The following is a 26,292-nucleotide window of genomic DNA, read 5'->3' on the forward strand; positions in this document are numbered from 1 at the left end:
CCTGCTGCAAGGAAGGCTGTATGCAGACGGATTTGGATCCCAGAATGCGTGTGTGTCCGTCCTTATGACAAACACAGAAGGGGTGGAATTATCCAATTTTCCTTCCAAGCAGCAACGGGGCAAAGTTTTGCATATTCTCAGCCTGCTCGGAAAGCCACAAATGGGAGATGAGGTGGGTGGAGGAGAGACAGGCACTGATTGCTGCCCCCAGAATGTGGGTAGAGCTCATTGAGAAAATCGAGCGCAAATTCCTTACGGGGCAAATGCAATATTTTCCCCCTCCCTCCCATAAGTTGCTAAGAACGACATCCATGGTCCAGTAACATGGTTTATTATATAAAGCCAGAAAGCGGGGGGGGGCAGGCAGGGGGGTGGACACTGGCCAGGTATGGGCAAGGCTAAGAGGAGTCCCCCACCACCACCTCCGACAGGCAGAGAGAGAGAGAAAAAAAACCACACACACACACACACACTGACTCCCCCACTGCAAAATATCCAAGGAACTGGCTACACAGTACATGAACAGGATGGGGTTAAAATATTCCTTGGAAGAGGGGAGAAAGAAGGAGCCAGGAAGAAAGTTTAGAATATAGAGAATAGGAGCCGAAAGTGGCTTCCTGCAGCTGGAGAAGATGGGGGGGGTCACTTTGGTATCGTTCTGAAGATCCTGCTAGGCAGAGCAGCTGGTGCTGAGCAGGCCACAAAGTCACTGTGGGTGGAGAGAGTGCCAAGGCCCACCCAAAGGGTCCTGAGCACCCTCAGCGCCCACCCTGCAAGGGAGACCAACTTCTGGAGCCTTGCCTGTTTTGAGAGGTTTGCTCCTGGGTCCACTCATCCTCCCCTCCTACCACTGCAGACAACACTTGGGGGAAGAAAGATGGGTGGCTACAGGACCCCTGAGGGGCAGGGAGGAGCAGCACCCTCCCTCAGAGGCTCCTAAGAGTTGGGTGGGGCGGTGCCCTCCCTCCAGCCTCTGCTTCCACCTCCCACACTTCAAAAGCAATTGAGAAGGGGGGGACTCTTGGCAAGGGCGGAGAGCTTGGAGCTGCTAGCCCCAGAAACTGGAGACGCTTCCCTAGAGAGGGCAGGGGTTGGTGGGAGGTTGGAGGGGCTGCAACTGCTTCAGACATACATTCCCCCTGCATCCCATCCTGGGATGACCTTGCATAGACAGGCTTTGCTGGACTGCAGTAGCTGGAGAGAGGGAGTGGCCTCCCACCTCGCAGCAGAACCTCTGGGGACAAAGTTATGGGGGAGGGTGGATCCAGCCCCCGAGGCCCAGCCACAGAGAGGCAGGGAAAGGGAAGCAAGGAGGGAGCACCCTCTCTGCCCCGCTGCTGCTGCTTCAGGATGCAGGAAGCCTGGAGGACAACCGGCACCAGGCCCGGCCTCAGAGGTCGCTAGCGCAGTCGCGGCAGAGGATCTCCTCGTTCTCCGGGATGAAGCCCTTGCCCACGAGGGAGGCGGCACAGCGGGAGCAGGTGAAGCAGTTGTGGTGCCAGTGGCGGTCCTCAAAGGAGACGTATTTGCCCCCTCCGAAGCCTGGGGGGGGGAGAAAGAGAGGAGGATGGAGAATGGGATGTGGGCACGGCTGGGACTTGCAACAGGGCACTCCTCCCTCAGAAGCCTCAGGAGGTCTCCATGGCTCCGCCCTCCTCCCGATCTCACCTGTGATTGGCTTGGTGCAGGCACTGCACTTCTTGGCGTAGAGGCTCCCAAAGCACTTGACACAGTAGGGCTGGTCTTCCTGAGAGGTGAACTGCTGCCCAGCCAGGGGGGTCTGGCAGCTCGTGCAGACGAAGCACTCCTTGTGCCAGGGCTCATCCCGGTAGGTCACGCCTCCCTTGGTCAGCGACTGAGAGGGAGAACAGAAGAAGAGTCTGGTTGCTGGATCGGGCCAAGGGTTGCCCCTCCAGTCCAGCATCTTGCCCTCGCACTGGCCAATCGGATGCCTCCAGTGCAATGGCAGGAAAACAACAAGTACATTCTGGGGGCCCTGAAGCTGGAACTGTCATGGGGGCTCCTATGCAACCAGCAATGAAGTTTGGGTCACAACTGTTAGCTTCTTCAATAGGGTTGTCCCGACACCTTTACATTGTCTGTGCTGCTGACTGTCAAACTTTGAGATTGTTGAAACTGTGGGTTAAACCACTGAGCCTAGGGCTTGCTGATCAGAAGGTCGGCGGTTCGAATCCCTGCGACGGGGTGAGCTCCCGTTGCTCGGTCCCAGCTCCTGCCAACCTAGCAGTTCGAAAGCACGTCAACGTGCAAGTAGATAAATAGGTACTGCTCCAAGCGGGAAGGTAAACGGCGTTTCGATGTGCTGCTCCGGTTTGCCAGAAGCGGTTTTGACATGCCTGTATGTCATGACCTGGAAGCTGTACGCCGGCTCCCTCGGCCAATAACGTGAGATGAGCGCCGCAACCCCAGAGTCGGTCACGACTGGACCTAATGGTCAGGGGTCCCTTTACCTTTTATACAACAAAAATATAATCAATTTGCGTTGTGCCATTCCTATTGGGTCTACTAGACTCAAAATTGTTCAGCATTGTGGACTAAATTGCTTCTAGGGTCCCTCTGGGATTAGGGGCCGTGAAGCTTCAGCTTAATTAGTTTCATAGTAGATCTGCCCCTGCTCCAGTGGGAAACCCGCAAGCGGAATTCCAGCATGAGAGCAGCACTTTCCCTTCCAGCTACTGATATCCAGCAGCATTGCTGCCTCTGATTGCACAACCGGAAGAACAGGAGCAATATGCACAGAGCCCCCTATCCACCCACCCAACCCAAGCCTGCAGGGCCTGAGATGCACCCTGCCCAGCTGCCCCCCTCCCCCTGCACACTAGTTTAAAAAAAGCAGACAGGGCCCCACCTTCTTGCAGTGGGTGCAGCGGGGGGCAAACTTGCTCTCGTAGCACGGGACGCAGTAGTAGTCCTTCTGCTCGGGGATGAAGGAGCGAGCCCCGATGGGCTGCTGGCAGCCGCTGCAGAGGAAGCAGTGCTCGTGCCACGTCTGGCCGTTGTACTCCAGCTTCCGGGAGCCTGTAGTGGGGCATTGCAGGGGGTTGGACTGGATGACCTTTGGGGGTCCCTCCCAACTTGACGCCACTATGATTCTAGCGAACCCATGCTGGCCGTGGTGACCCCGGCTGCAGAGGTGTCTCCCCTTGCCCCCCTCCCTCGTGGCCGTGGGGGGAAGGGGCAAAGCAGCCCACCTGGCATGACCACCTGCTGGCAGGCCACACACTGGGAGGAGAACTCCCGGCAATAGCAGTCGTTGCAGAGCAGCTCCTGGCCCTGGCAGGTGAAGGGCTCGTCGGCTAGGGAGCGGTCACACCGGAAGCATCGGAAGCAGCCCTCGTGGTAATGCCGGTCCTCGTAGTAGAGCTCCTGGAGTTGGAACGCAGGAGAGGAGAGGTCAGGGGGCAATTGCAGTGGAGGCCCCCTGCCTAACTGAGACAGGCAGTGGGAGGGGGCTTGTTGGAGAAAACAACACCCTTGCGCTATGCTCATGGGGTGGAGCAGACATAGGCAACCTTTGGCCCTCCAGATGTTTTAGACTACATCTTAGCTAACAGGACCAGTAGTCAGGGATGATAGGAATTGTAGTCTAAAACATCTGGAGGGCCAAAGGTTGCCTATGCCTGGGGTGGAGGGAAGAGGCAAACACACACCTTTGAGGAGGAGGAATTTGTAGCTCTCTCTTACCTATCTTTCTGTGGAAGAGGCTCTGGGAAGCCAAGAAGCAAAGCGCTGCTGCATCATAGGGGGCTGGACTAGATGGGCCCTGGGGTCCCTCGCAATTCTATGATTCCCCAAAGGTCACCAGTGAGCAAATACAGAAGCAGCCCTAAGCGGCACCCGTTTTGGGGGTGCAGTCAGGCCAAAGTGGGTCTACCTGCCCCAGCAGCCTCTTCTCAAGATGCCCCAATGGGAAGCCCCCAAGCAGGGCAGAGGCGGTGGCCCCCCTTTCCCGGGGGGGGGATTCATCTCATTATCCACTGAGGAAAAAGGTCCTCCTTTCTAGCCTGTATCACAGCTGGTCCCTTTCAGGAGGCTGCATAGACACACACACACCCTACTCACAAGCTAGAGAACTGGCTTTAGTTGCCAGAAGGACCTACCAAGAGGGGACCCCCCCACCCCTCTTAGGATCCTCCACCCCCCTTTAGCACATGCTTGGGAAGGGAGGGGAATGGGAGGAAGATCAGCTTCATCAATGGGACTAGTTGTTACTTCTAAAGGTGCCTGACATGCAGGAGGGGCGCTGCAAAAAAAAAACCTGTGCTTGGAGGCTCCCAGGTCATGCATGAGCCAAAGGCACCAAGAAGACAAGGAGCAGCCACCGCCCCCCGGGGTCAGTTGAGCAAAGGCCTCCCCCCGCCTTGCCCCCTCACCCTGCAGTCGTGCCCGATGGGCTCCTTGCACTCGTCACAGGTGTTGGCAAAGTGGGTATCATAGCAGGGGATGCAGAAGGGCCCCTCGTCCACCTGGATGTATTTGCGCCCATAGAGGGATTCCTTGCAGCTGGCACAGTCAAAGCCTTCAGTCATCCTGCTGCGGGCCGGGACTCTGCACAAGGGTCCTGGGGGAAGAGGGAAGAGAGTGGCTGTTAGTCTCCTTGCCCAGGCAGAGAAGTAGGAGAGGACTGCCGCCTTGCTGGCTGGCAGACTGGCAAGGTCACCCAAATGCTTGCAAGCAGGACCGAGAGAGACTCAACTCTTGTTTCTTTCAACCCCTTGTTGCTGGTAGAAAGGACAATTCCAAAAGTACTGGATTGCATGCACCCGAATTTCCAGTACAGCTCCACACACCTCCCTCAGCAGCTCCTCACCCTGACAAGGGTTAAAGTCCCAGTTGGCAGTGACAGAAAGCTGGGCCAAGGCTGTTCCTGAGCATGTGTTCAGCTGCTGGGGAGGGACGGAGAAGCCACTCAACCCTGTAGCAAAGGAGAGTGACAAGTTTCACAGATCCAGTGCGCTTAGGAGGACCGAGGTTGCCTCTCCAGCTTTTTGCAGTGAGGGGAGGCTCTGCTAACCCTCCTGCAGAGGAGGAGCAAAGTCCCCTTCCAAGGAATCACTGCATTCCCCCAGCCCCCGCAACCTGCAGCCCCTTCTTGCTTGTTTCCTGTGCTAGCACAGAGGTCAAGGAACCTTTGGAAGGCAGGCATGTGCTGCTCTCCAGATTGGAGCTCCTGCAGCGTGCCTGGACTAGCTGGCCTGGAACCAGAGGAGGGTGAGCCATAGTCCTGGCCTCCAGGAAATTCCAACATTTCAATCCTTTCGAAACAAACCAAAGACAAGGAGGAGGAGGAGGCAAATCTCGCCGCCCCCCTGCAATGCACTTTGTTGCTTTGAAATGGGAGCCCCTGCCTGAGCTCCATTCGGGCCATGGGACAGGGTAGAGAGCAGGGCACACAATGGTTGGTGGAGTGGGGGGGGGACACTGCAATCCTGTGTGAGAGTAAGCCTCACCAACACAGCGGTGTTTACTTTTTTGAGAAAAATACGCATGGTTGTATTAGTACTCGCAACAGATGATTCTATACAGTCTATCATTCCTGTAGAGAAGCCAGCAAGTATTATCTTCTGGAAAAGGGTTACTTGACCACATCTGGCCCAATCCAATGCTGCAGACTCATGAATGCAGCAGGGCTTGCTCTCCAGTAAAAGTAGACTAGGACTGCAATCGTGGATCCTCAACTTCTTTCAGTTTTATTCTACAGTATTTGTTTTGTAAAAAAAATAAAAATTATATACTGCTTGCAGTGGAGAAATTTGGGCTCTCAAATCTCTCAAAACCACCTCTGTTGCTTGATTGTAGAAAAACCTCAAAGTTGTTTACAAAAAAAAAATTAAAATGGTTCTATTAGCTGTGCCTCTTAACAGCTGTCTGACATGCAGAACTTCACCAGGTGAAACTCTTCATGACATGGCTAGACCAGTGGTGGGAAAAGCAGGTTCCAGCCACAGATTCTGCACATGTATATATATATTCTGCACATATATATAAACTTCCCTTCTTAGAGTGGAGACAGCCCAGAACAGGGCAAGAGAACAATGAAAGGCTTTGATCACGGCAAGCTGGGAGACTTCCTGCAATAATACCTGGCATGTATCAACCCAGGTCAGAGAAGCCGTGCTGAAGCTTGTGTGCATAAATGGGATGGGACACGACTCCTGGGAGGTTGTCTCAAATTTGCCCTAACGCCTTTATGTCGGAAACTCTGCACAGAACCTGGCAATTACGGCTCTAGGTTGTGGTTCTGCCCACAGCCTGGCCATCTTGGAACCTGATTTTTGGAGAAAAATTACACACCTCCCCACAAACAGGACCCTGCCATTGACTCATGTGAAACTCTTCACAAACCAAAATCTGAGCAAAGCTTTATGAACTATCTGCTGATGCGGCCGCCTGGCTCTGGCAAAGCTCAGGAAAGACCGAAAGGGGAGTATTATTATCACTGGAGTATTATTGGTATTGTAATTAAGGGCCTCTAGCAGCAATGATTGAGAAATTAATTAATGCAAAAGCTCGGGGTACTAAAAGGCCTCTAAAAATCAGACAAGCTTACTAAAGTGTTTTATTAGATGTATTAATTAATGCAAAATAGCTTTTTTATATCATATGATTTTGCATTAATTTCCCATTAGAGAAATTATCAGACCTATGCATTTGTATCTCTTTATCCAAGCCCCACCCCCTTTGTAGGGAGATTTGTATGCTTTTCTGTTATTGGTTACCTTTCTGTCTTTGTGGTATCTGTCTGGAAATGAAAAACGAAAAATAATAACTTTTCTTTTTCAAGCAAATGCACTCCTGGCCATACATAAAAAGAGCAGAAACTCTGGCATGCTGCTTTAGGAAGCTTCTTGCCATGGGGCCTTGCCCCAAAGCCAGCAGCAATTTTCAAAGAATGGGGAGGAGGAGGAGAATTGACTTCCTGGATACGAGATACAGGAGGGGCAACTCTGTGCCAGAGAAGGCCAGTCCCTTTGCCAGCTGAAACTCTCTCTCTCTGCAACTGCCAAGGCAGCTTTAAGCCCAGCCTAGGCAACACCACCGATCAACCTTCCTTTCTGAATTTCGAAGAGCCCCGTCTGCCTCCTCTTGCTCACCTAAGAGGGTTGCTAGTGCTACCGCAAGGCAATTTGTGGAACCCAGGCCCACACGCCAGGCTTGTACCAGCTGGACAACTTTGCTTCGGAAAGCCCTGAAGGTCAGCTGAGCTCCAGGGTTCAGAATTCCTGCAGGACTTGCGTATGGCCACCCAAGAAGCAAGATGCATTGTGGGAAGTGGCTTTTCAGGACAAGGGGAAAGAACAGGACAGGCTGCAAGGCTTTACACGGAAGGCACAACACAGAAACTGGGGCTTCTCAGGGTCCTGAAGCCTGCTGCCCACAAAGCAACAGAGCCTTCCCATGGAAACAGAGGCACCCTGTCTCAGCCTTGCACAAAGGGGCACACACCAGGGGTTGGTTGCTCCCCCAGTAGGCAGGTCTCTCTGGCAAGGGCTCTGCTGCATTTACTAAGCACCCAAAGGGGAATCGAGTGCCACAACTGTCCCTCGCTGAGCCTCCATCTTTGGGGATCTCCCCCAGGACAGGGCGGTGTCCTGCTGCTACTGCAGGAGCAGCCGAGTTTCCTTGGTGGCAGAAGAAGGGGGCCGGCAGAGGCAACAGGCTGATATTGCTCAACAACTCAAGGAAAGTTTTATCCAAATTTGGTCAAAACAGTCCCTCTCGCTGTGGCTCTTTGTTTGGAGAGCTGCAGCTTAGGAGGGAGTTATTTCCAGCGGGAGGGACATAAATCAGGTATCCAAAAGTGAAGGCACAGTGGCAGATCTTGGGCTGCAGCATAGCCAGCTTTCCTACGTGGGTCCTGTTGCGCCCGATATCGCCGCAGTGAGAGTTCCAGGGAAGCCATGGCAGGGAGGGGGAGAGAGAGTGCAGCTGAGACCAATCCTGATCCGTTTTCCAGGCTATTAGACAATCATAGTCTTCCCCCTGCCCCCTACCAGGCAAGCCCTTCAAAATCTGGAATAGCACCAGACCCTAATGAGCAGGAAGTCACTCAGTTTACCATTCCTCGTGGAGGCATAGGAATCCAGGCCATCTGCCGTGGGCAGGCATGCAAATGGCAGCTCTTTGGGGATGGGAAAGGGGTCTCCAAGAGTGTGGACTTAGGGGGGGGGGCAGGTGATGCTGCAGGCAGGAGGGGAACATGGAGCACCTTTTCCTCTTCCCCCATCAGAGCAGAGGTGGATTGAATTTCCATCTGCACAGCTGAGATTTTCCAGACCTGGTGAGAGTGGGCGCGCACGCACATCATCTGGTATCAATTACAGCCCCAGCACAAGCCGGAGCTAACTGCAAATCCGTCTCTGCCATTGCAAAATCTCCCCATGGGGACCAGGGCTCCTTCCTTGCCAACTCCTTCCTCTGAGCAGCCTGCAGAAGGAAAGCGGCTCACAGCTCCAGGCTCTGCTGGCCAGGGCACCAGGTGGTATTAAGGGATCTCAGAGCTGGGAGCAGAGTGTTCTTTCAACAACAGGCACTTTGACTTTTTGGTGCCACAGCAAACCATTGCTTGAAGCAAAACATTCCATCCTCTTGGGAGACATCTGGAGGTGCTACGGGACACCTGGCCGCCTTGAGTCCATCCACTTAGGAGCAGGCTAAAGGGCGCTGCCCACATGACCTGTGGAAAACAGCAGGCTCTTGCCCACAAAACCAACTGGACAAGACTGCAGAGAGCAAAAGTCTGGCTTCTCCCAGCCTGAAGGGTCGAGGCTGCAGGGAATTCCCTCTGCTTTCTTAGGAGGGGAGATCAGAAAGTCCAGAAACTGGTGGAAATAGCCTAGAAAACCCTCCTTGAAGAAGGCCTCCAGAGAAGACAAGCCACCCAGTGGCTGGACCTCACTGTCTTAAAGGGACAATCCAGAGGATGCCTTTCCCAGCCGAGGCACAAGAGGGGAAAAGCTACCTTTACACACCTGGCCCCCTTTGGGGTTTCTCGTCTGCATTAGTCAAACAGGCCTGGCTTCCTCCCTGGCCTTTTCAAAACCCGGCAAGGATTTCTACCAAGTTACAGAGCCGGATGGGATCTTGTGCTGCTAAAATGGGCGAGGGTTTCTTGAACTGAGGACCACTGAACACGGGAAGAGCCTGGCTGCTGGATCAGGCCAAAGGGGGCCTGTCTAGTCCAGCACTCTGTTCTCACAGGGGCCAGACTGATGCCTCTCTTCTGGAAAGCCACCAGCAGGGCAATTTGCAGGGCTATCCCCACTTGCGATTCCAAGTAGCCCATGGTACTCAAAGGCCTCCTACTGTACCTCTGGCAGGGCAGGCAAGACCATGGCCTGGGGCACCCTGTCCCGTCTTCCCACAAGAGGGGAAACTAGAAGGTGCAACCTTCCCACCAAAGCCCTGCTTACTGGGATCGCGTAGTGGCAGCTTCTGGCGAGATCCCACATGAGCTCTGTGAGATCTTGCAGAAAGCCGCCACCCCTTCTCCTCACTTCTCTGGCGGTGGTGATGGCGGGCAGGCCCTGACCCCAGCCATCATGACCCAGATCACCCTCCATGAACTTGTCCAATTCTCTTTTAAAGCCATCCAAGTCAACAGCAGGTAGCCATCACTACCTCTTGGAGGCCTTCTGCCACTGGAAAAGGGAATGTTTGCTTACAGGCAGGCGAATCTTGGTGGAAAAGGAAGGCTGGCTGACACGTGCAATACAGAATCTTCCACCCAAGCTCCATGTGTGACATTTTGGGTAGGGTGTGCAATTGATGGAGACAGATACTGTGAAAGGGCTGAGGGAAACAATTGCTAGCAACAGGCAGGCAAGGTAAAAATGCCACCACACCCCCACGGGAAGAGCTACAGACTCGGGGGTGGGGGTGGGCATGATCCAAGAGCCCACGAGGGCCCCCCACCCTGCAGTGCCATGGACCAAAGGGCCTACATTCTGCACAGGGGCCTCACATGCCAGGTGGGTCAAAGAGGCTGGAGGTGAGTCGCTTTGCCTCACCCACCTGCAGAGAGACAAGCCAGCGACTGTTTGCTCAACTGAAAGGAAACACACACTCAGAGCAGTGGCATCTCCAACCCACCCACACAGGCACAGCTTGCAACACTGGAAGGAAGACGTTTGTCTCCCTATATGCTAAGCTGTTTGGTCACAATTTCCATTCGCTGAGCACACAAGCACTTTTTCTGGCCTGCCAAGGTTAGGCGATTCAGAAGGCACCATAAAATGGAAATAACTGAAAAGGACATGTCGCCCGCTGGCTTCGAAGAGGGAGCCCTTGCTTCCTCCCCAGCAGATGCCCTACTTTTTGCGCCAGGTGTTAAGAGGACGCAGCACTGGCACCAGTGCTTTTCACAGCACACGCAAGCCCCTCGACATGCCCTTGTCACAAGGGCAACGTGGAAGGAGGCCCTGCCCTGTTGGGGCCCATTGCCAGTGGGGATGGCATTTCCCCCGGGCAGCTCAACCCTCCTTTTCTCAAGAGCACTCAATGACACCCCAGACACAGGCAACGTCCAAATGGCAATCAAGCTCATAATAGCGGTGTCTGCTTTCCACTAGAAGGCCTTGACCTTCGCTGTTCCTCTGGCCCACGCAGCTATCAGAAGCAACTGGAAAGGGGCTCCCGTATTTGGGAGGCAACCCGAGTCAAGAACAGACTCCTGACAGTTGATGAGTCATTTTCTGGGTTTCCTCAAGCACCTCTCCAAGCAGGAGGCTGAAGCATGAGCCGAGGTCCCTTTGGACTCCCAGCCAGGGAGTCGCTGGCTCACAGTCTCTGTGGCGCTCGAGAAGCTATGAAATTACCCCTTTGCGGAGGCTCTCTAACCTCTGCCGTGGTGCGGTTCAAACAGATACCACCAGCAATTCCACCCAGCCCAGAAAGTTCAGACAGTTTTCATTTTCTGAGTAACAGAGCATTTTTGTTGGGTGAGGTAAGCATCCTCCGGCTGCCAGGTCCTGCTCTTCTCTGCTAGGATTGCTTAAGAGCATTGCTGCAGGAGGTTTGGGTGGGGGGGGGGGGGAGAGAGAGAGAGAGAGAGAGAGAGAGAGAGAGAGAGAGAGAGAGAGAGAGAGAGAGAGAGAGAGAGAGAGCAGGCAAGAGGCGGCAGGCAGCAGCCCAAAGCAGAAGCCGAAGAAGCAGAAGCTCTCCTCTCCATGCAGCTGGGCAGGAGGACTCCCTGGGGCCTGGATTTCCCCTTTGGCACACAAATAAGGCAAAGCCCATTGTTTTGTGGGTAGGGAGACGCAAGGAGAGACAAGGAACATGGCCCTCCTTCTCCAAATGCACGTTCTGAATGCATTCTCACCGAAACGTAAGAAGAGCCTGCTGGATCAGGCCAATGGCCCATCTAGTCCAGCATCCTCTTCTCACAGTAGCCAACTAGATGCCCTACTGGAAAGCCTGCAAGCAGGATTTGAGCACAATAACCCACAGGGCTCCTTTGGTTCCCAGCAACTGGTATTCGAAAGCATGGCTTCCTCCAACTGTGGAGGGAGAGCACAGCCATTGGGGCTAGTAGCCATGGATGGCTTTCTCCTCCATGAATCTGTCTAATCCTCTTTTAAAGCCATGCAAGTTGGTGACCATCATTGCCTCCTGCAGGAGCAAGTTCCATAATTTTAACTACGCCCTGCTTGAAGAAGGACTTCCTTCCAAGTGTCCTGGAAGCCAAGCTAGGATGTGTGTGTGCATGTCTGCGTGTGCGCACAGTCCCAAGTGTGAACATGTTTGTTTCCCAAGGTTTGTCGCTTTTAAGTTAGATGCAGCAGGCAACTGCGGAAGCATCAAGTCCCACTCGTGTATCTTTCCAAGTGCTGAAAAATATACCCAAGTGCCCTTTGCTGCAGACGGCCTTCATATCCAGTAAGTGATGAGATTCAGGCCTCCTATCTGAGAACAAGAGGCACTATAAGAAACCCATGAAAAAGGGTCCTGGTGGGTTTGTCAAGGGGGAGGTGGCTGTGCCAGAGAATGGTCATCCAGGTGGACAATGTCAGCAGCTCAGCAGGTGAGCAAGCAGTGCCTGAGAGGTGCAGGTGACACATCACAAACAAACCTGGGGGCAAAAGAAAGCAGTGACAGGAAAGGAAAACCATTGATGCCCCATACACACACTCCAGAATGGGGCTCCTTGCCTCTCTAACTGTGCCTGAGCCCTCCATCAGACCAAACAGAGATGGTCTACCCGCCCCCCCCCCACACACACACATTTCTCCTGGAGTTTGGTCCCTCATCTCTCCAGACACCATGCAGAGCCCTCGGGGCTGGCAGGAGGGGTCTGAAGGTTGACAAGGAAGGCAGATGTGAAAATCCTCCAGTCTATTTTTTGCCCCTGCACGATCCAGGCTCAAAAAAGAATAGGGAGGCATCTCCCGAGGATGGTGAAAGCAGCAGGTGGGAAAGGGCAGGCTCTTAAATTGGGAACACACCAAGACAGAGGGGGGCAGCTGCCTCTGACATTTTGTGTGACCACGTGACGGGGCACAAGGGGGACCCCTCTTCAAGAGCTGCCTCTATTCTGGAGTTGTATTTTTAGTCTGGGAGATGCCAAACATTCAATGAAAGAGTGTGTGTGGCAGGGTGGGGAGAGATTAGAGACCTGGAGGCAGCAACTGCTCTTGGCTCAAGGCTGTAGCTAGAAAGCAGAGCGGCAGGGAGGGTGTCCTGGGAGGGCTAATGCCACTACCACCCGCCCGCCAGGCTGTGAAGGTGCTGAGATGGATCAGTCGCCCCAGAGAAATGCGGAGCTTGCAGGAGGTGCTGCAGCCCCAGAAGGTAAAGCCACCCCAGTTGGAAGGCCCAAAAACTTCCTTTCCTGGGCAGCTTTGGAAGGACGGAGTCCCCCAAAAGCAACTGCTACCACATTACACTTAAGCTGCATAGAGGCACCCTCTGTGCAGTGGAGAAGCCTCCATTTCCCACCACAAACCTTCCCATTACATGCTGAGAAATGGGTGCAGAAGACACAGGTCCAGGGGGGTATCTGGGCAGGGGTGCTGGGTTGGGTGAAGGAGCCCAAGGGACCAATGCAATGAAAAAGGTCCCTTGAACCTCTCAGTCCAAACATCCAGAAACACTTTGTCAAGAGCAGCATGAAGGTTTTCCAGGCTATACTGAGGTTTTTCTCTCTTTTTCAGAAGTATGTATAAAGTACAGATTTGGATCGGTTTGAAGCCTCTTAAAACTTTCCTTCTGGGGATACCCAGTTCTGCAGAGAGGCTGGGGATTGAGTAAAAACATTCCCAGCACCCTCACACAGCTACGATTCCCAGGGGCTGCGGTGACAGTCAAAAAGGGTTTTCATGTGGTTCAGCTCTGTTCTGCAGACATGTGTGCACAAACACTAAAGGATGTGTCCAATGTCACACGCAGAGAGAAAGAGCACGCCTCATCCAGGGCATCCAGCAGGCCCCTCTGTTGCGCAGCGTGGAAAATGCCTGGAACAAGCCCAAATCCCAGGCAGGGCCGAGCCCCAATTGCCACCAGGGGACCAGGCTGGGAGGAGCCCAGAGGGCTATTTGGACTTCCACTGCCAGATCTCTTATGAAGGGGCTCTCTCGGGGGCTTAGGAGCTTTCAAAACAGATGGATGGCTGGAATGGCCTATAGAAACAGGGCAGAGGGCAATGCTTGCAGCTCCTGGCTTGGCTGGAAAAACCCCAAAGCAGCCCCAGTTTCCGGGAGAAAAACAGAACGGCAACAGCCTTGCTGTACCAGGAAACCCTCTGGGTCCAGATGGGGACCTCCCAACGAGGAACTTTCTTCTGATGAAAGATGCCCCATCCCTGTGAACCCAGGATGTCTCCCGGGAGGAAGGAGGAGTGATGGTTCCCTGGAGGAGAGCTGGAGAAGGAACATTCCAGGCTGCTGAGTCAAACTGCGGGAGGGGGGGTGGATGTTGTGGCTGCCTCACCAGCCTGAATAATTGCCAGCCAAAGGTAACCTAGGGGTCTCAGAGTGGGCATGCACTGGGCGAAGCCAGGAGGACCTCCCCAAGGGCCATGGGCCCGAGGCTGGGGCCAGCTTGAGGAGCTGTCCAGGGTCACAGACGCTCCAGGCTCTTCAGGCCCTGCAAGAAATCCTGGCCACTATTCCTCTTAGGGACTCTGTGAACCCTCCATATGAATTTCAACACTGAAGTCATTTCCCAAAGTGGCTGTTTCAACCCTGAGCATAAATTCAGGCAGCCCTTCAAGAGGCACCTTTGACCTTCCCAGGTGCAGAGAAAAACCAGCCAGCATGGCCCCTTACAGGACCTCCAGATTGCAGCAGAGCCGCCCATCACCTTGAAAGGCGAGCAAAGGGGAGATCCAGCCCCAGCCAGTTTACGGAGCCTCGTTCCCCAAAGACAGACGTATGCTGGGGCAGCACAGCAGACCCAGACAGTCCTGAGCTGCCCCAACACGCCCTTTTTCCTCCAGAGGGAGGTGCTCTCAGCAGCAGAAGAGCTTCCACCCAAACACAACAGAAGCAGCGACAGAGCCTGCCCTCAGCAAGACTCCTATGGCCCCATCATCACTCAGGTGCAGGCAATGTGAGGCCAGCCAGGCACTAGCTCCAGAGAGGAAACTCCCCCCTCCCCTGGATCCACCTTCATTAATGATTTCCTAGTGCTCAGAGACGTTTAACCCTTTCGGATGTCTCCCCAGCCAGCTACAGAAGGAAGGCAGCTTCTTCCCACCAAGGCAGGAGCAGCCAATAAAGAAGGAAAGAGCTGCTTTTCTGCCATGGTCAGACTACCCCCCTGGAGGCCTGTGTTCAGTTCTGAACTGGGCACCACAAGGATATTGACAAGGTGGAGCATTTGCAGTGGAGGGCGACCAAGATAATCAAGGCTTTGGAAATAAAGACGAACAGATGAGGGAGTTGGGACTGTTTAGCCTAGTGAAGAGAAGACTGAGAGGTGATATGAGAGCCATCTTCAAACACCTGAAAGGCTGCTACATGGATGATGCAGCAATGAATTTAAATGACAAGGAGATTCCGGTGAAACTTTAGGAAGAACTGGAACAGACTACTATCTCTTGGAAGATGATGGACTCTCCTTCCTTAGGTACAGGGTTCTAACTCACAACTGTGTGAAAACGACAGCAGCAACAGCAACTTTGCCTACCTAGAGTAGGCAGGGCTGGATGTATGTGAGAGAGACAGACCCGAGAAAGGAAAATGAGCTCAGAATGTTCTCAGAGGAATCCAGTGTGTTAATTCGGTGTCTTTGCACCTGGCTCTGGTTGGCAGATCTTGGAGTTCTAGTAAAAAGAACAAGGAGATCTGACAAGCCTGACGTGTGCCCACCTCCCAGAGGTCCTGCTTAAGTTTTAAAGGGGGTGGGGAGTGCTGTTGGCTCAAGCCAGCCTGCCTATGACTGGGAATTCCACCTTCTATTGGAAATCTGGATTACCGTATGTGGGGACTGTCCATGCTACAAGTTACAGAGCAGCAATCCAGACAAAGGATGTCCTGCATGCCCACAGGAGCACCCATTTGCAGGCTGGGCCCTGGCACTGAACACAGATGGCACTCAGACTGAGCCCCATGGAAAGAGTGGGCAATATGGTCATCCCAAGCTCCTGGGGTGGGACACACTGCCAGCTGGCCTTGTAATGACAGGCAGGGTGATGGTTAGCAATGGGACAACTACCATCCTTTCCAGCTATGAGGCATCAACACTCACTCCACCTTCACTGGTTCCTCTTTGCTGCAACTGGACATGATATTTCCTGTGCCACATCCTCTTGCTGGGGGGCTGATTCAGCAAGCCATTTCCCCTCTTGCCATAGAAAGGTGGCAGGCAGGCGGGAGAGCTTGTTTGTGGCACACTGAGCACAGGCTTAGTTCTGGTTTTCAGAACACACTGTGCACCGAGAGGAAGCAAGTCTGTCTGGCCTGCCCAAGTGCTGCTGGGCAGAAACACCATTGACTGGAATTTTTTGAGTTCTGGACTGGAAGAGTCCAGTGTCTCCTGCTGCAGGGAATCAAATATGGTATTTTAGAAAAGGAGTGTGCCTGCAAAGATGATAGACAGCTCAGAGATGTTCCTACAGCCAATTCAAGTCTGTGGTGCAGTGGTGAGGGTGTTGCCCTATGCCTTGGGTGAGACCAGGGTTCGAATCCCCACTTGGCCATGAAAGTCTCTGAGTGACCTTGGGGACCAGTCACAGGCTCTCAGCCTAACCTACCTCACAGGGCTGTTGTGGAGATTAAATAAGAACGGGGAGGGGAAGCAGGTAATTTGCAGTGGAATTTGCTGCCAAGGAGTGTGGTGGAGTCTCCTTCTTTGGAGGTCTTTAAGCAGAGGCTTGACAGCCATATGTCAAGAATGCTTTGATGGTGTTTCCTGCTTGGCAGGGGGTTGGACTGGATGGCCCTTGTGGTCTCTTCCAGCTCTATGATTCTATGATCTCAGTGGGGGAAAGGTGGGATATTAATGCAATAATATAATAATAAAGGAATAAATAAAACAAGTCATTTGTTTGTCTTTAACATGAGAACCTAAGAAAAGCCCTTCAGCTGCATCATAACAAAGGCCCCTCTAACAGATCAGCAGGTTCTCGCAGCAGCCAATCGGAAGCCCACAAGCAAGACCTGAGACTTGTGATTCCCAGCAACTGGCATTCAGAGGCAGAGCACGGCCATTGTGGCAACTGGGAATCAATAGCCTTCGTCTAATCCTCTTCCAAAGTCATCCATAATGGTGTCCATCACAACAAGTAGGAGTGGATTGCATCCTTTAACTTGGTGCACTACGTGAAGAGGTCTTTGCTGCTCTTTGAATGCCTGCAAGCAGCAGCCAGCCAGCCCAGCAAAGTATGGACCTTCCTCCCAGTCACCTCCAGCCTGACTCTGTAATGAGTCACTGAGCACGAGTCCCTTTAGAGCTGAACAAATAAATATTAGTAAAAATGAGGAAGCCAACAGAGGCTGGGTCTGCACTCTGCTTCTTCCGCCTCACACATTTCCCACAACAGGAAGCCCCACATCCGCTGCCTTATTCCAGCCGCCTTGTGGAGGGCTTCCCATGTGGGGAGAAGCAGGATGCAGAACCCCAAAACCACCTGCAGCCTGTCCTTGCCCCTCAACCGGACAGCCCTCTCCACGTCTTGCGCAGAATCGCTGTGTCCCCCTCGTTTCGGGTGCAAGCAACGCCGTGAAACAAGGTGTTGTGGTCAGAATGTCAGACTAGGCCCTGGGAGACTAGAGTTCAAATCTCCACTTGGCCATGAAGGTCACTGGGTGACCTTGGGCCAGTCACTGCCTCTCAGCCTCGCCTACTTCACAGGGTTGTTGTGGGGATAACATGAGGGGGAGAACCTTGTGCACCACCTTGGGACCCTTGCAGCAAAGGTGGGACATAATTGCGATAATAATGAAGCACACAGCTAAGAAATGGTTTACAATAGGATTCGGAGGCACCAGATTTTGACACTCCAAAGCTAAACATCGAAATGTGTGCCAATGCCACCACCAAGCCTATACTGCATTCTGGGGACACCCCATTTAAGCTGTGCTCCATACTACACAGCACCTCCTTTTTACACATACAGTAGAACCTCGACTTACGTACGGCTCTACTTACGTACAATTCCAGTTACGACCTTCAGTAGGTGCTTCGACTTATGAACTTTCTCCAGATACGAACAGAGGCCTTGCCAGCAGCGCAGAGCTCACCCAGCCGGCTGCGAGGCAGCGCAGAGGCCTCTGCTGCCGGGGAGAGGGCCCCCATCCCACCCCTGAAGCTGTGGAAGAGGTGCCGCCTGCAAGAGGCACAACAGGGCGCACTGCAGCTCCAAACCCCGCCAAAGAACAAACCTGAGGAAGTCCAGAGAAGAACCTGGCCTGGCAAGAAAAAAAGGTGACCCTGGCCAAAGTGAATCAGCTCTTTACTGACCCATGCCCCACCCCCAGCTTGTAGCCAGGTAAGCCCACCCACCCTCAGTGCACGTAAGGGAAAAAAATGTTTTTTAAAATCTACAATACTGTCTTATTTATTTTATAGTACAGTACATTGATTATTGCCTTCGTTTTATGGCTCTATGGTCTCGTTAGACAGTAAAATCCGTGTTAAATTGCTCTTTTAGGGGGTGTTTTTCATAGTCTAGAACGGATCGATTCACTTTTCCATTTCTTACTACAGAAAAGTAAGCCTCTACTTATGCACATTTCTAGTTATGACCAGACCTCAGGAACAGATTATGGTTGTAAGTAGAGGTTCCACTGTACTCTTTCTGTGCTTTCAGTAGTTGTCCAGCAACCAGACTGCCCCACAAGCATGTGTGAAAGGCCCAGGATCCTGCCCCCGAGGTCCCTATGAGGCATAAGCACAACCGTGAAGCCCCCATGAGTTCTGGTACTCAACCCCCTATGAAGAAGGGTTGAGCACTGAAGGAGCCCATCCTTGCCAAAATCCAAACCCTGCTGGGGAAGAGGCATCTCAGCACAGAAACTGTGTATCAGGTTCTCCTTTGGGAGCCAGGTGCCTAAACTCAGCAGTTCTTGCCTCCCAGCCTTGGAGAGCCAGCAGTTTCAAGAGCTTAGGGTTGATCAGCTGCTTTGCATGCAGAAGGTCTCTGGTTCAATCCCCAATGGCATCTCCAGGGAGGGTTGGGAGAGACTCCTGCCTGAAAGCTTGGAGAGCCACTGCTGCCAGTCAGTGTAGACAATACTGAACTAGCTGGACCAATGATCTGACTTGGTAAAAGGTAGCTTCATATTTTCCTATCTCTCATTTCCCTAAGCATCAGGGTGATAGCAGTATCTGCAGCTTCATCTTTTTCCAATGCCTCTCCTTTCAGAGTGCAAATATCTATCTCACAGTTATATGTCTTTGGATAAGTGATACTACTAAAGAGAGAGAGAGAGCATGAAATGCCACTGCCACCACCACAAGCTGGGTCTCCTGTGGTCAAGGCAGGCTCTGAGTGCCCCAAAGCTCAAAGATGCTTCTTCCAGGAAAGGCACCCACAGCCTTGGCAGCAGAGGAAGAGTCACCAGATGAGGTGCCAGATTGGCATCTCCAATATGATGCTGGCACCGTCTCAAATAGATTAGTCAGTTTATCGTCTGCAGTGGATTCCTTTGTCTGAGGATCTCTTGGCGTGATAAGGCAAGGCTGCCCCAGAACACTGATGCAACAGCAGCCTTGGAGCCCGGCCTCCAGCCTAGCCCAAAATGACAAGGAGCCCTCCAGCACAGAAAGCGCAGGCTGGCTGGGTATAACCAAGTGTTCAGCCCCAGCCGGCCTCCCCTAACTGAAAGAGAATCAAAATCTAGCTATGATGAGGCATCTATGCAAAGAGACCACGTTGACTTCCAGCTGCAAGGCCCAGCACCCAGCAGGTTGCACAAGCCTGTGGGGGCTGGCCAGGTTTGAGCCAGCAACACCCATGTTTGTCAGCTCCTTAAAACGCCACCCATTTAGCTAAACAGACCTGTCCCTTTTGCTCAGTGCTGCCATAACAAAAGATGAGTCCAGAGCAAGGTCTCCAGTTCTAGACCAAGAGGAGGGCAACTTAGGTGGCATGTACACCCATTTTAACAGTTTGCTTCAGCTGCTTTTAAGCAAACAAGAGACAAGAGGATTCACACATCATAGGAAGATCCCCTTCCACCCAAGCATTGAACCAGAGTGAAATCACATTGGGCTCCTTGGAAGCTTACCAGAAGTCCTACAAGAGGAGTTTGGCCAAGCTGCCCAAATGAGAACTTCCTGCCATGTTTTGCTGCAGAGCAAGAATGAGATCCTCAAGTGGATTTTGGAAGGCATGGAAAGCATCCCTTGATGGAAGGAGGCCATAATCCGCCAAGGAGCATTTGCAAGTGTGAAGCTAAAAGCAGTGGCTTCTCATGAGAAAGGCCCTGAATCTGGATCAGGCTGAAGGCCCAACTAGTCCAGCATCTTGTTCTCATAGCAGCCAGTGTGGTGCAAAATGTTGGACTAGGACATGGGAGACTGGGGTTCAAATCCCTACTGGGTCATGAAGCTCACAAGTTGACCTTGGGCCAGCCAGTCACGGTCTCACAGCCTAACCTACCTTGCAAGATTGTTGTGAGGACAAAATGTGGAGGAGTAGCATGAACTACAACACCTTGAGCTCATTGGAGGAACGGTGGGGTTCAAAGTGTTCCTCAAACTTGGGTCTCCAGCTGTTGTAGGACTACAACTCCCATCATCCCTGATCACTGGTCCTGCTAGCTTGGGATGATGGGAGTTGTAGTCCAACAACAGCTGGAAACCCAAGTTTGAGAAACACTGCAAACTAACCAAATGCCTGTAGGAAGCCCACAAGCAGGACTGGAGCGTAACATCTACTCGCCCCACCTACGATTCCCAACAACTTCAGAGGCATACAGATTCCGACAGCGAAGGGAGAACATAGCTTTATCCTCCCTGAACTAATCTAATTACCTTATAAAGCCATCCAAGTTGGTGACCATCACTAGAGCTTGTGGTAGTGAATGCCATAATATAACTATGCACTGAGCAAGGAAGGACTTCCTTTTGTCTGAATCTCCAAATAGGAGGCAGCCCGGGGGCTCAAGGCTTCATATTTCCTATCAGTTTCTTGTTTGTACAAAGGCAGTCGTTTTTGCTGCATTGCATTTGGTATGAACACACACACACACTAAACTACATTGGAAGCCATTTGGATGAAATATTTTAATTTTAGAAAACTATGTAGGAAATATATTACTCAGCCACCCTGCTGACTCAAGATGAAAAGGTGTCCCCATGTGCTGCAGAGATGAGCCCAGTCACCTTGGGGCATAACCCAAACTCAGAAAAGTGGATTTCCTTGTCAACGACAGACAACAACACATCCTTCCTTTCCTCCAGCCCTGAACTGTCCACAGCTGGACAGCCCAGAGACACCCACAGCAGCAGCAGGAAGAGAGGGCAGGCTTCCCCTTTCCGCAGGAAAAGCAAACATGGAAGGCAGGGTAAAAGAAAAGAAAAAGAAGAGAAGGAGGAGGAGGAGTATGGATTTGATATCCCGCTTTATCACTACCCTAAAGAGTCTCAAAGTGGCTAACAATCTCCTTTCCCTTCCTCCCCCACAACAAACACTCTGTGAGGTGAGTGAGGCTGCATGTGGAGGAGTGGGGACCCAAACCCAGTTCACCAGATTACGAGTCCTCCGCTCTTAACCACTACACCACACTGCATGGTGGCAGTGGAATGAATCTGGAAATCCTGGAAACTTGAAACCCAGCACACTTTTTCAAAAAAAAAACAACAACGCACAAAGCATCTGTTCACAGGGAGTTCATTTAAGCCAGTAGCCATAAAAACAAAGGAGCTGGAATGAATCCGTTTACAAATGTTGTGGGTGGGTGGGAATGCTATTTAGACATTAACAATCAAGAAGCCTGATGCTTCAACTCAATATCTTATGCCAAGTCAACCGTGGGATCCTTGTGGCCACCGCTGGCTCCCCTGCCTGCACAAAACTTATTTGTCATATTCGCCATGCTGTCTCCTCCGAACCCTGTAATTGGAGCACCTACATTCCCAAGATTGTCAATTAGAGCATGGTCATATTTAGGGCACACCCATTTGGGACAGGGTCTGCATTGGGATGGAAGAGAACCGGACTGAATCATTCTGTCTCATTGACCAAAACCGTCATTCTGTCCAAAACTGAAGGGACATCTGGCTGTGCTCATTTCCCACATATAACCCCCTCTCCAAAAATTTATTTGAGTGTCCAGAACTCTCAGTTAAGGGTTCAGCAGTCACATAAAGAGAATCCTTTCTTGGGGGAGGAGATTCATAACACTCATAACAGGAGAAGCAGCAACCTGAACCTGCGGGTATGAGCTCCCCCCACCCTGCAAATCCTGTAACACATCCAAACGACATGGGGCTGGTGTTGAAGATGGACACAGCCACATGCAGCAGCTGGCAGGGGGGGGTGTAACCCGGACCCCCAAGCTCAGCTCTCAACTGGTCTTTGCCACTCACAAGACACGGAGTGGAAAACAGGAGGTCAGAATGGAAGGGGTCTTGGGGGAAAGCAAGGGATTTCATGTCTTTATAACTTGGTGTTACTCTCAAAACCTTGGAGAATGTTGAGGGCAGGCATACCCTACCGTTAAACAGGGTCAAGCTGCCCCAAGCGGCAGATTTTGGGGAACCTTTGCAGGGTACCCCCCAGACCAGCTGTTTAGCACAAAACTCTTAGTGGTCGTCGGAGTTTCCTGTGGTAACCATCGGCAGGGACAGTCAGCGCCATTTGGGCTTCCTGCCTCAGGTACTAAACGGGGGGGGGCACCCCCTACCAAAGCGCCATGGAATCCCCAGGTATTATTCCAACTTTCCGCAAATTCTCCTGCCACGAGATTTCTCCCGCATCCTCTGACCCACACCGGCGCTCATTCACACATTTGCTTCCGACGTGAAAAGTGCAGGTGGGAAAAGGCCTTCCGGAGACGTGGAGACCCCTGGGCCTGTTTTGTTGCCCCCCCTCCCCGGCGTTGCTGGGCCGGCGCGCTTTGTCTCCGCGCGTCGGAAGCTGCACAGGACGGGGAGGTCCTCCCCACCCCCTCTGCCCTACCTGGGCGAGGCTGCACAGCGCGCTTCTAACCGCGAAGCCGGCCAAGCTCGGTTTTCAAGCCCCCCGGCAACCGCGTCCGGACGCAGCGGCAGCTCCGCCTTTGCCGTCGGGGGTGAAGTTCCAGGGCGCGCTCCCCTACGGGGAAACTTTCGCTGCCTCCCGGGACCGGTGAGGGGACCCGCTTGCCCGAGGGTCAAAAAGGGTCTCAGCCCGCGCCCGGCGTGGGGGAGGTAGAAACGGGTCTGAGCACTTTTTGCGCGCGCACCCCCGAAAAAAAAAGGACGCCTCCTTCCGTCGCGCAGGCAGCCGAGGAGTCGCGCCGGTTCGCCGCGTCCTACTACTGCTGTTCCCGCTGGCAGGCGCGCGCCACGCGGAGCCGGCCAGGGTGCGAGCGCCGGGAAACAAAGCCGGGGCAGTGCCACCACCCCCTCGCCCCCCGCCTCGCTCCCTCCAGCCGCCGCCGCGCCCACCTGCTGCGCCCTGTCCAGCCGCGGCTCCGCCAGAGGCGTTCGGGCTTGTCCCTCTCTCCGCCTGCCCGAGTCGAAGTGGCGGCGGCCGCGCCTGCCTCCCTGGCCTGCCCTCGCGGGGCGGAGCCGGAGCCGCCGCCGCTGCCCACTAGGGAGGGGAGGGGGCCGCCGCCAAAGGGCCCGCCCAGCAGAAGCCCCCTGCCGCCGACCTAGAGGCCTCCTCGCCGTGGCTTGGCCGGCTTCTTCCTTGGAGCGGGGCAGGCTGGCCCCGGCCGGCCGGAGGGGCAACAGCAGTCTTCGCCGGGCGCCCCCTTGATCCTGGATCAAGGCTGCTCCGCTGGCCCGACGGTGCCAGCCCTGTCCTGGAACAGCTGCAAACGCACCAAAGCTTACAGCAGCCCCAAGGCGGTGGCGGGTGGCGCGGCATCGCTGGTCCCGGAACCCGCAGTTCCATTGCCACGGTGCGCTAATTCAGATCAAGACGCAAGAGGCTTCCGCTGCGGGTTTCCTTGGAAATGAGCCTCCCTATACCCCGAATTTAAATGGAGCTCACGTCCAAATAAGTGTGCACAGGATTGCGGCTTTGAACTTATACTGCTCGTGCTTAAATTATACTAAAAGTAAAGTTCCAAAGTTCCAGCTGTGTCCTGTTTAAGGCAGCGCGATCCACTGGGACGACTCCAGTGGACTCCAACATAAATAGAAGCCCTCCCCGCTCTGATGCTGCTGGGTCAACCCTGAATGCGGGCTCTTCCCGTGCTCAGCCTGATAGGTCGCATCAGACCTCTGCTGCCTCCCTCCTCTTTGTTGCTCTGGGTTGAATTCCCTCGAGCCAGGCTTTCCTGCTTTACAAAACAAACAAACAAACAAACAAAAACCGCGAAAGATTTAGCGACCCCCAATCCTCTTTGCTCCGATTCAAGATAGAACTAGAATCGCTGCAACTCCGCTTCCATTTTTCCAAAAAGGGGTCCTCCTCTTTTCAATACAAAAAGACAAGAATGTTCCCAGCATCCCTAGAAATAAAACATGGCAACTTGGGATGGTCCTGATGATGACGCCAACACACAAACATGAACTTGCCACAATAGGGAACACACACCCATGCCAGAGAGACCTGCCTGGCAGCTGATACTTTGCTACTGTTTGTCTCCACACAGAGAGGGGGAACAGGGGACAGGGATTCCACAGCCCTCCTGGGTCGGGAAAGATGGGAATTGTAGTCCAAAACATCTGGAGGGCTGAAGTTTGGGGATGCCTGGCATAGACCAATCTTCTGGCTCCTGTATTTGGCCCACCACTCTCCCCCCACCCCATGACCAATTCCTCTTCTGCCCTATTGGCCAGCCCTGCTGGGCAGTATCTCAGCATGACTCTTCATTGCTTTCCACAAGTGATTTGAGAAGCCTGCAGGGAACCTGAGAGGGGAGAGCAGGAAGTAACCCTAAGTATTTAAAAGACTGGGGTACAGACCCATTACACCCACACATTTTAATATCACCATGGTGCATCTGCAGCAGCACAACTGGACGCCTTCATCTACCCCAGCTGCAACAAAACATGTCTATCCTACACCAGTCTCTACAGCCACAGCCTCTGGGCAAATTAAGGAGGATGGTTGTGGTTTCACCTGCATTGTGTTTTGCAATTCACCCAGCCACCCTGGAAGAAAACTTGGGTTTTTTAAATGAAGTTTTTAAAAGGGAGGGGAATAGGTCGAGAGATGGGGCCATGGGGGTGGGGCATTGGTCTGCCCCCTAACAGTGCCTGAGCCCTTCAGACTCCAATCCCTCTCTATCATGCCCTATCAACAAATACAGTATGGAAGTTCACAGCCTTTACTGAGTAGCATCCAGGATGGAGGCGTTTCTGAGCAGCAAAGACACAGGAATGAAGTTGCTGAGCCCCAGTCAGGAATCCCAGGAGAGCATCTGAGCCTGGGGCAGTGGATTAATGTGTTCCCACTACAAACAATACTAGGAATGCATTAACATGTTGCCTTAACTGTCATGTCGCTTGCCAAAGACAAAGCAAAGAGGTAAACCCCATGCAGGCGCATCTCAGCCACTTCTGCGGGTAATGGGGTGAACCTCTCTGCTGGACAGCGCAGAAGGGAGGAATTGCAACTGGAGCACACAGTTCCCGAGCCAGCATACTGTTAAATGTGTGTGAAGTGGGAGGGAAGGGAGATTTTGCCACCTGGGTACAATGCTGTGCTCATGACTTAGCCACTCCCACCCCAAGTTAGGAGGGGAGCGGAGATGACAGTGACTGTGTGTGTACCCACACACCCTGCCCTCTTGCAACTTACAGGGGTGGGGGAGTGATCCTTGAAAGGTGTGTTTGGCCAGTCACTCTCATGGCTGGGCGGCAGCATCCTGAAGACTAGAGAAGAGACCCTCTTAAGAATATTAGGGGGGTGGGCAGGGGAAGGACTACACCATGTGAAAAATGAAAAAAAATATTTTAACTGCAGTTCATTCATTTTCAGCTTTGTATTATTCTTTATAAAAAACGTGTGCCTAGACATTCTGTTGTTGCGCCCATAACCTACTGGTAGGTTTAAGGTTCCGTTTAGCTCCTAGTTTTCTTATCTCAGTTTCTAACATTGTTACTCATATGTAGCAAAGGGAGGGGACAAGAGCCTAGGTTGTTGGTTTGCTGCAGACAGCACCTTGTTTCATTCAGCAGGAAGTTGGTGAGAGTTCTGACTGGGAGTGACTGTGCTTTTTTATCATCATAGTGATGGGTGGTTTGGCCTCCACTGCTGAGAGAAGAGAGCTTATGCAAAGAGAGTTCCAGTGGAAAGTCCAGGAGCTTCTAAGCCCTCAAAAGTGACCTTCCAGTTATTCCCCCACCATATTAATGAAATGTTCAGGTGGTGTGTTTTTTGTAGGGTTTGGATCCCTTTTGAATTTAATCATTAATATTGTACGAATTTACATCCTGCCCTCACTCAACAACTTTGTCTCCCCCCCCCAAAAAAAGCTTTTGTGTCCCTATTTATGGGACATGATTTATGTGTCGACCCTATTTATTACTTCCAGGACAAACAAGTGTGGGAATGTGCCTTGGTCCCCTTGAGCCCCCTCTCTATAAACACCCCTGCAGCCCCTTTTTGTCAGAAAAGCAACCTATTCAGAACATTACCAGGTGGGGGAAGGGACCGATTTGCCATTTTGTGGGGTACGGGGGTGGCGGCAGAGAATGAGCCAGTTCAGCTTCACAGTCAAAATG

The 26,292-nt window shown here is 52.8% G+C and overlaps 1 protein-coding gene across 5 annotated transcripts; it reads right to left on the bottom strand.

Moving 5' to 3' along the window:
• Positions 1–315: 315 nt before the first annotated feature.
• FHL3 (four and a half LIM domains 3) lies at positions 316–23,774 on the bottom strand. 5 transcript variants are annotated; one of them, XM_088672161.1, is made up of 6 exons: positions 23,439–23,774; positions 4,395–4,582; positions 3,213–3,387; positions 2,870–3,039; positions 1,669–1,855; positions 316–1,542 (listed from the first exon to the last, which is right to left on the bottom strand). In XM_088672161.1, the coding sequence occupies exons 2-6, from the start codon at positions 4,548–4,550 to the stop codon at positions 1,391–1,393; spliced, it is 840 nt and encodes a 279-aa protein (XP_088528287.1). In that variant the 5' UTR covers positions 4,551–4,582; positions 23,439–23,774; the 3' UTR covers positions 316–1,390. The 5 variants fall into 5 exon arrangements, with proteins under 5 accessions (XP_088528287.1, XP_034975757.1, XP_060131866.1 ...); XM_035119866.3 differs by lacking the exon at positions 23,439–23,774 and adding an exon at positions 23,059–23,120; XM_060275883.2 differs by lacking the exon at positions 23,439–23,774 and adding an exon at positions 22,589–23,120.
• Between the last annotated feature and the right edge of the window lie 2,518 nt (positions 23,775–26,292).

This window comes from Zootoca vivipara, chromosome 6 (genome assembly GCF_965207765.1).
Source record: "Zootoca vivipara chromosome 6, rZooViv2.hap1.1, whole genome shotgun sequence".
NCBI classification, from domain to species: Eukaryota; Metazoa; Chordata; class Lepidosauria; order Squamata; family Lacertidae; genus Zootoca; species Zootoca vivipara.

What these genes read in the sequence shown, in the direction of transcription:
- FHL3 (XM_088672161.1), bottom strand. Translation starts at nt 4,550, where the DNA reads ATGACTGAAGGCTTTGACTGTGCCAGCTGCAAGGAATCCCTCTATGGG. An exon ending in CCAGCAGGTGGTCATGCCAG is followed by an intron (nt 3,040 to 3,212) that starts GTGGGCTGCTTT and finishes GCCCCACTACAG; the next exon opens with GCTCCCGGAAGCTGGAGTAC. An exon ending in CTGCACCAAGCCAATCACAG is followed by an intron (nt 1,543 to 1,668) that starts GTGAGATCGGGA and finishes TCCCCCCCCCAG; the next exon opens with GCTTCGGAGGGGGCAAATAC.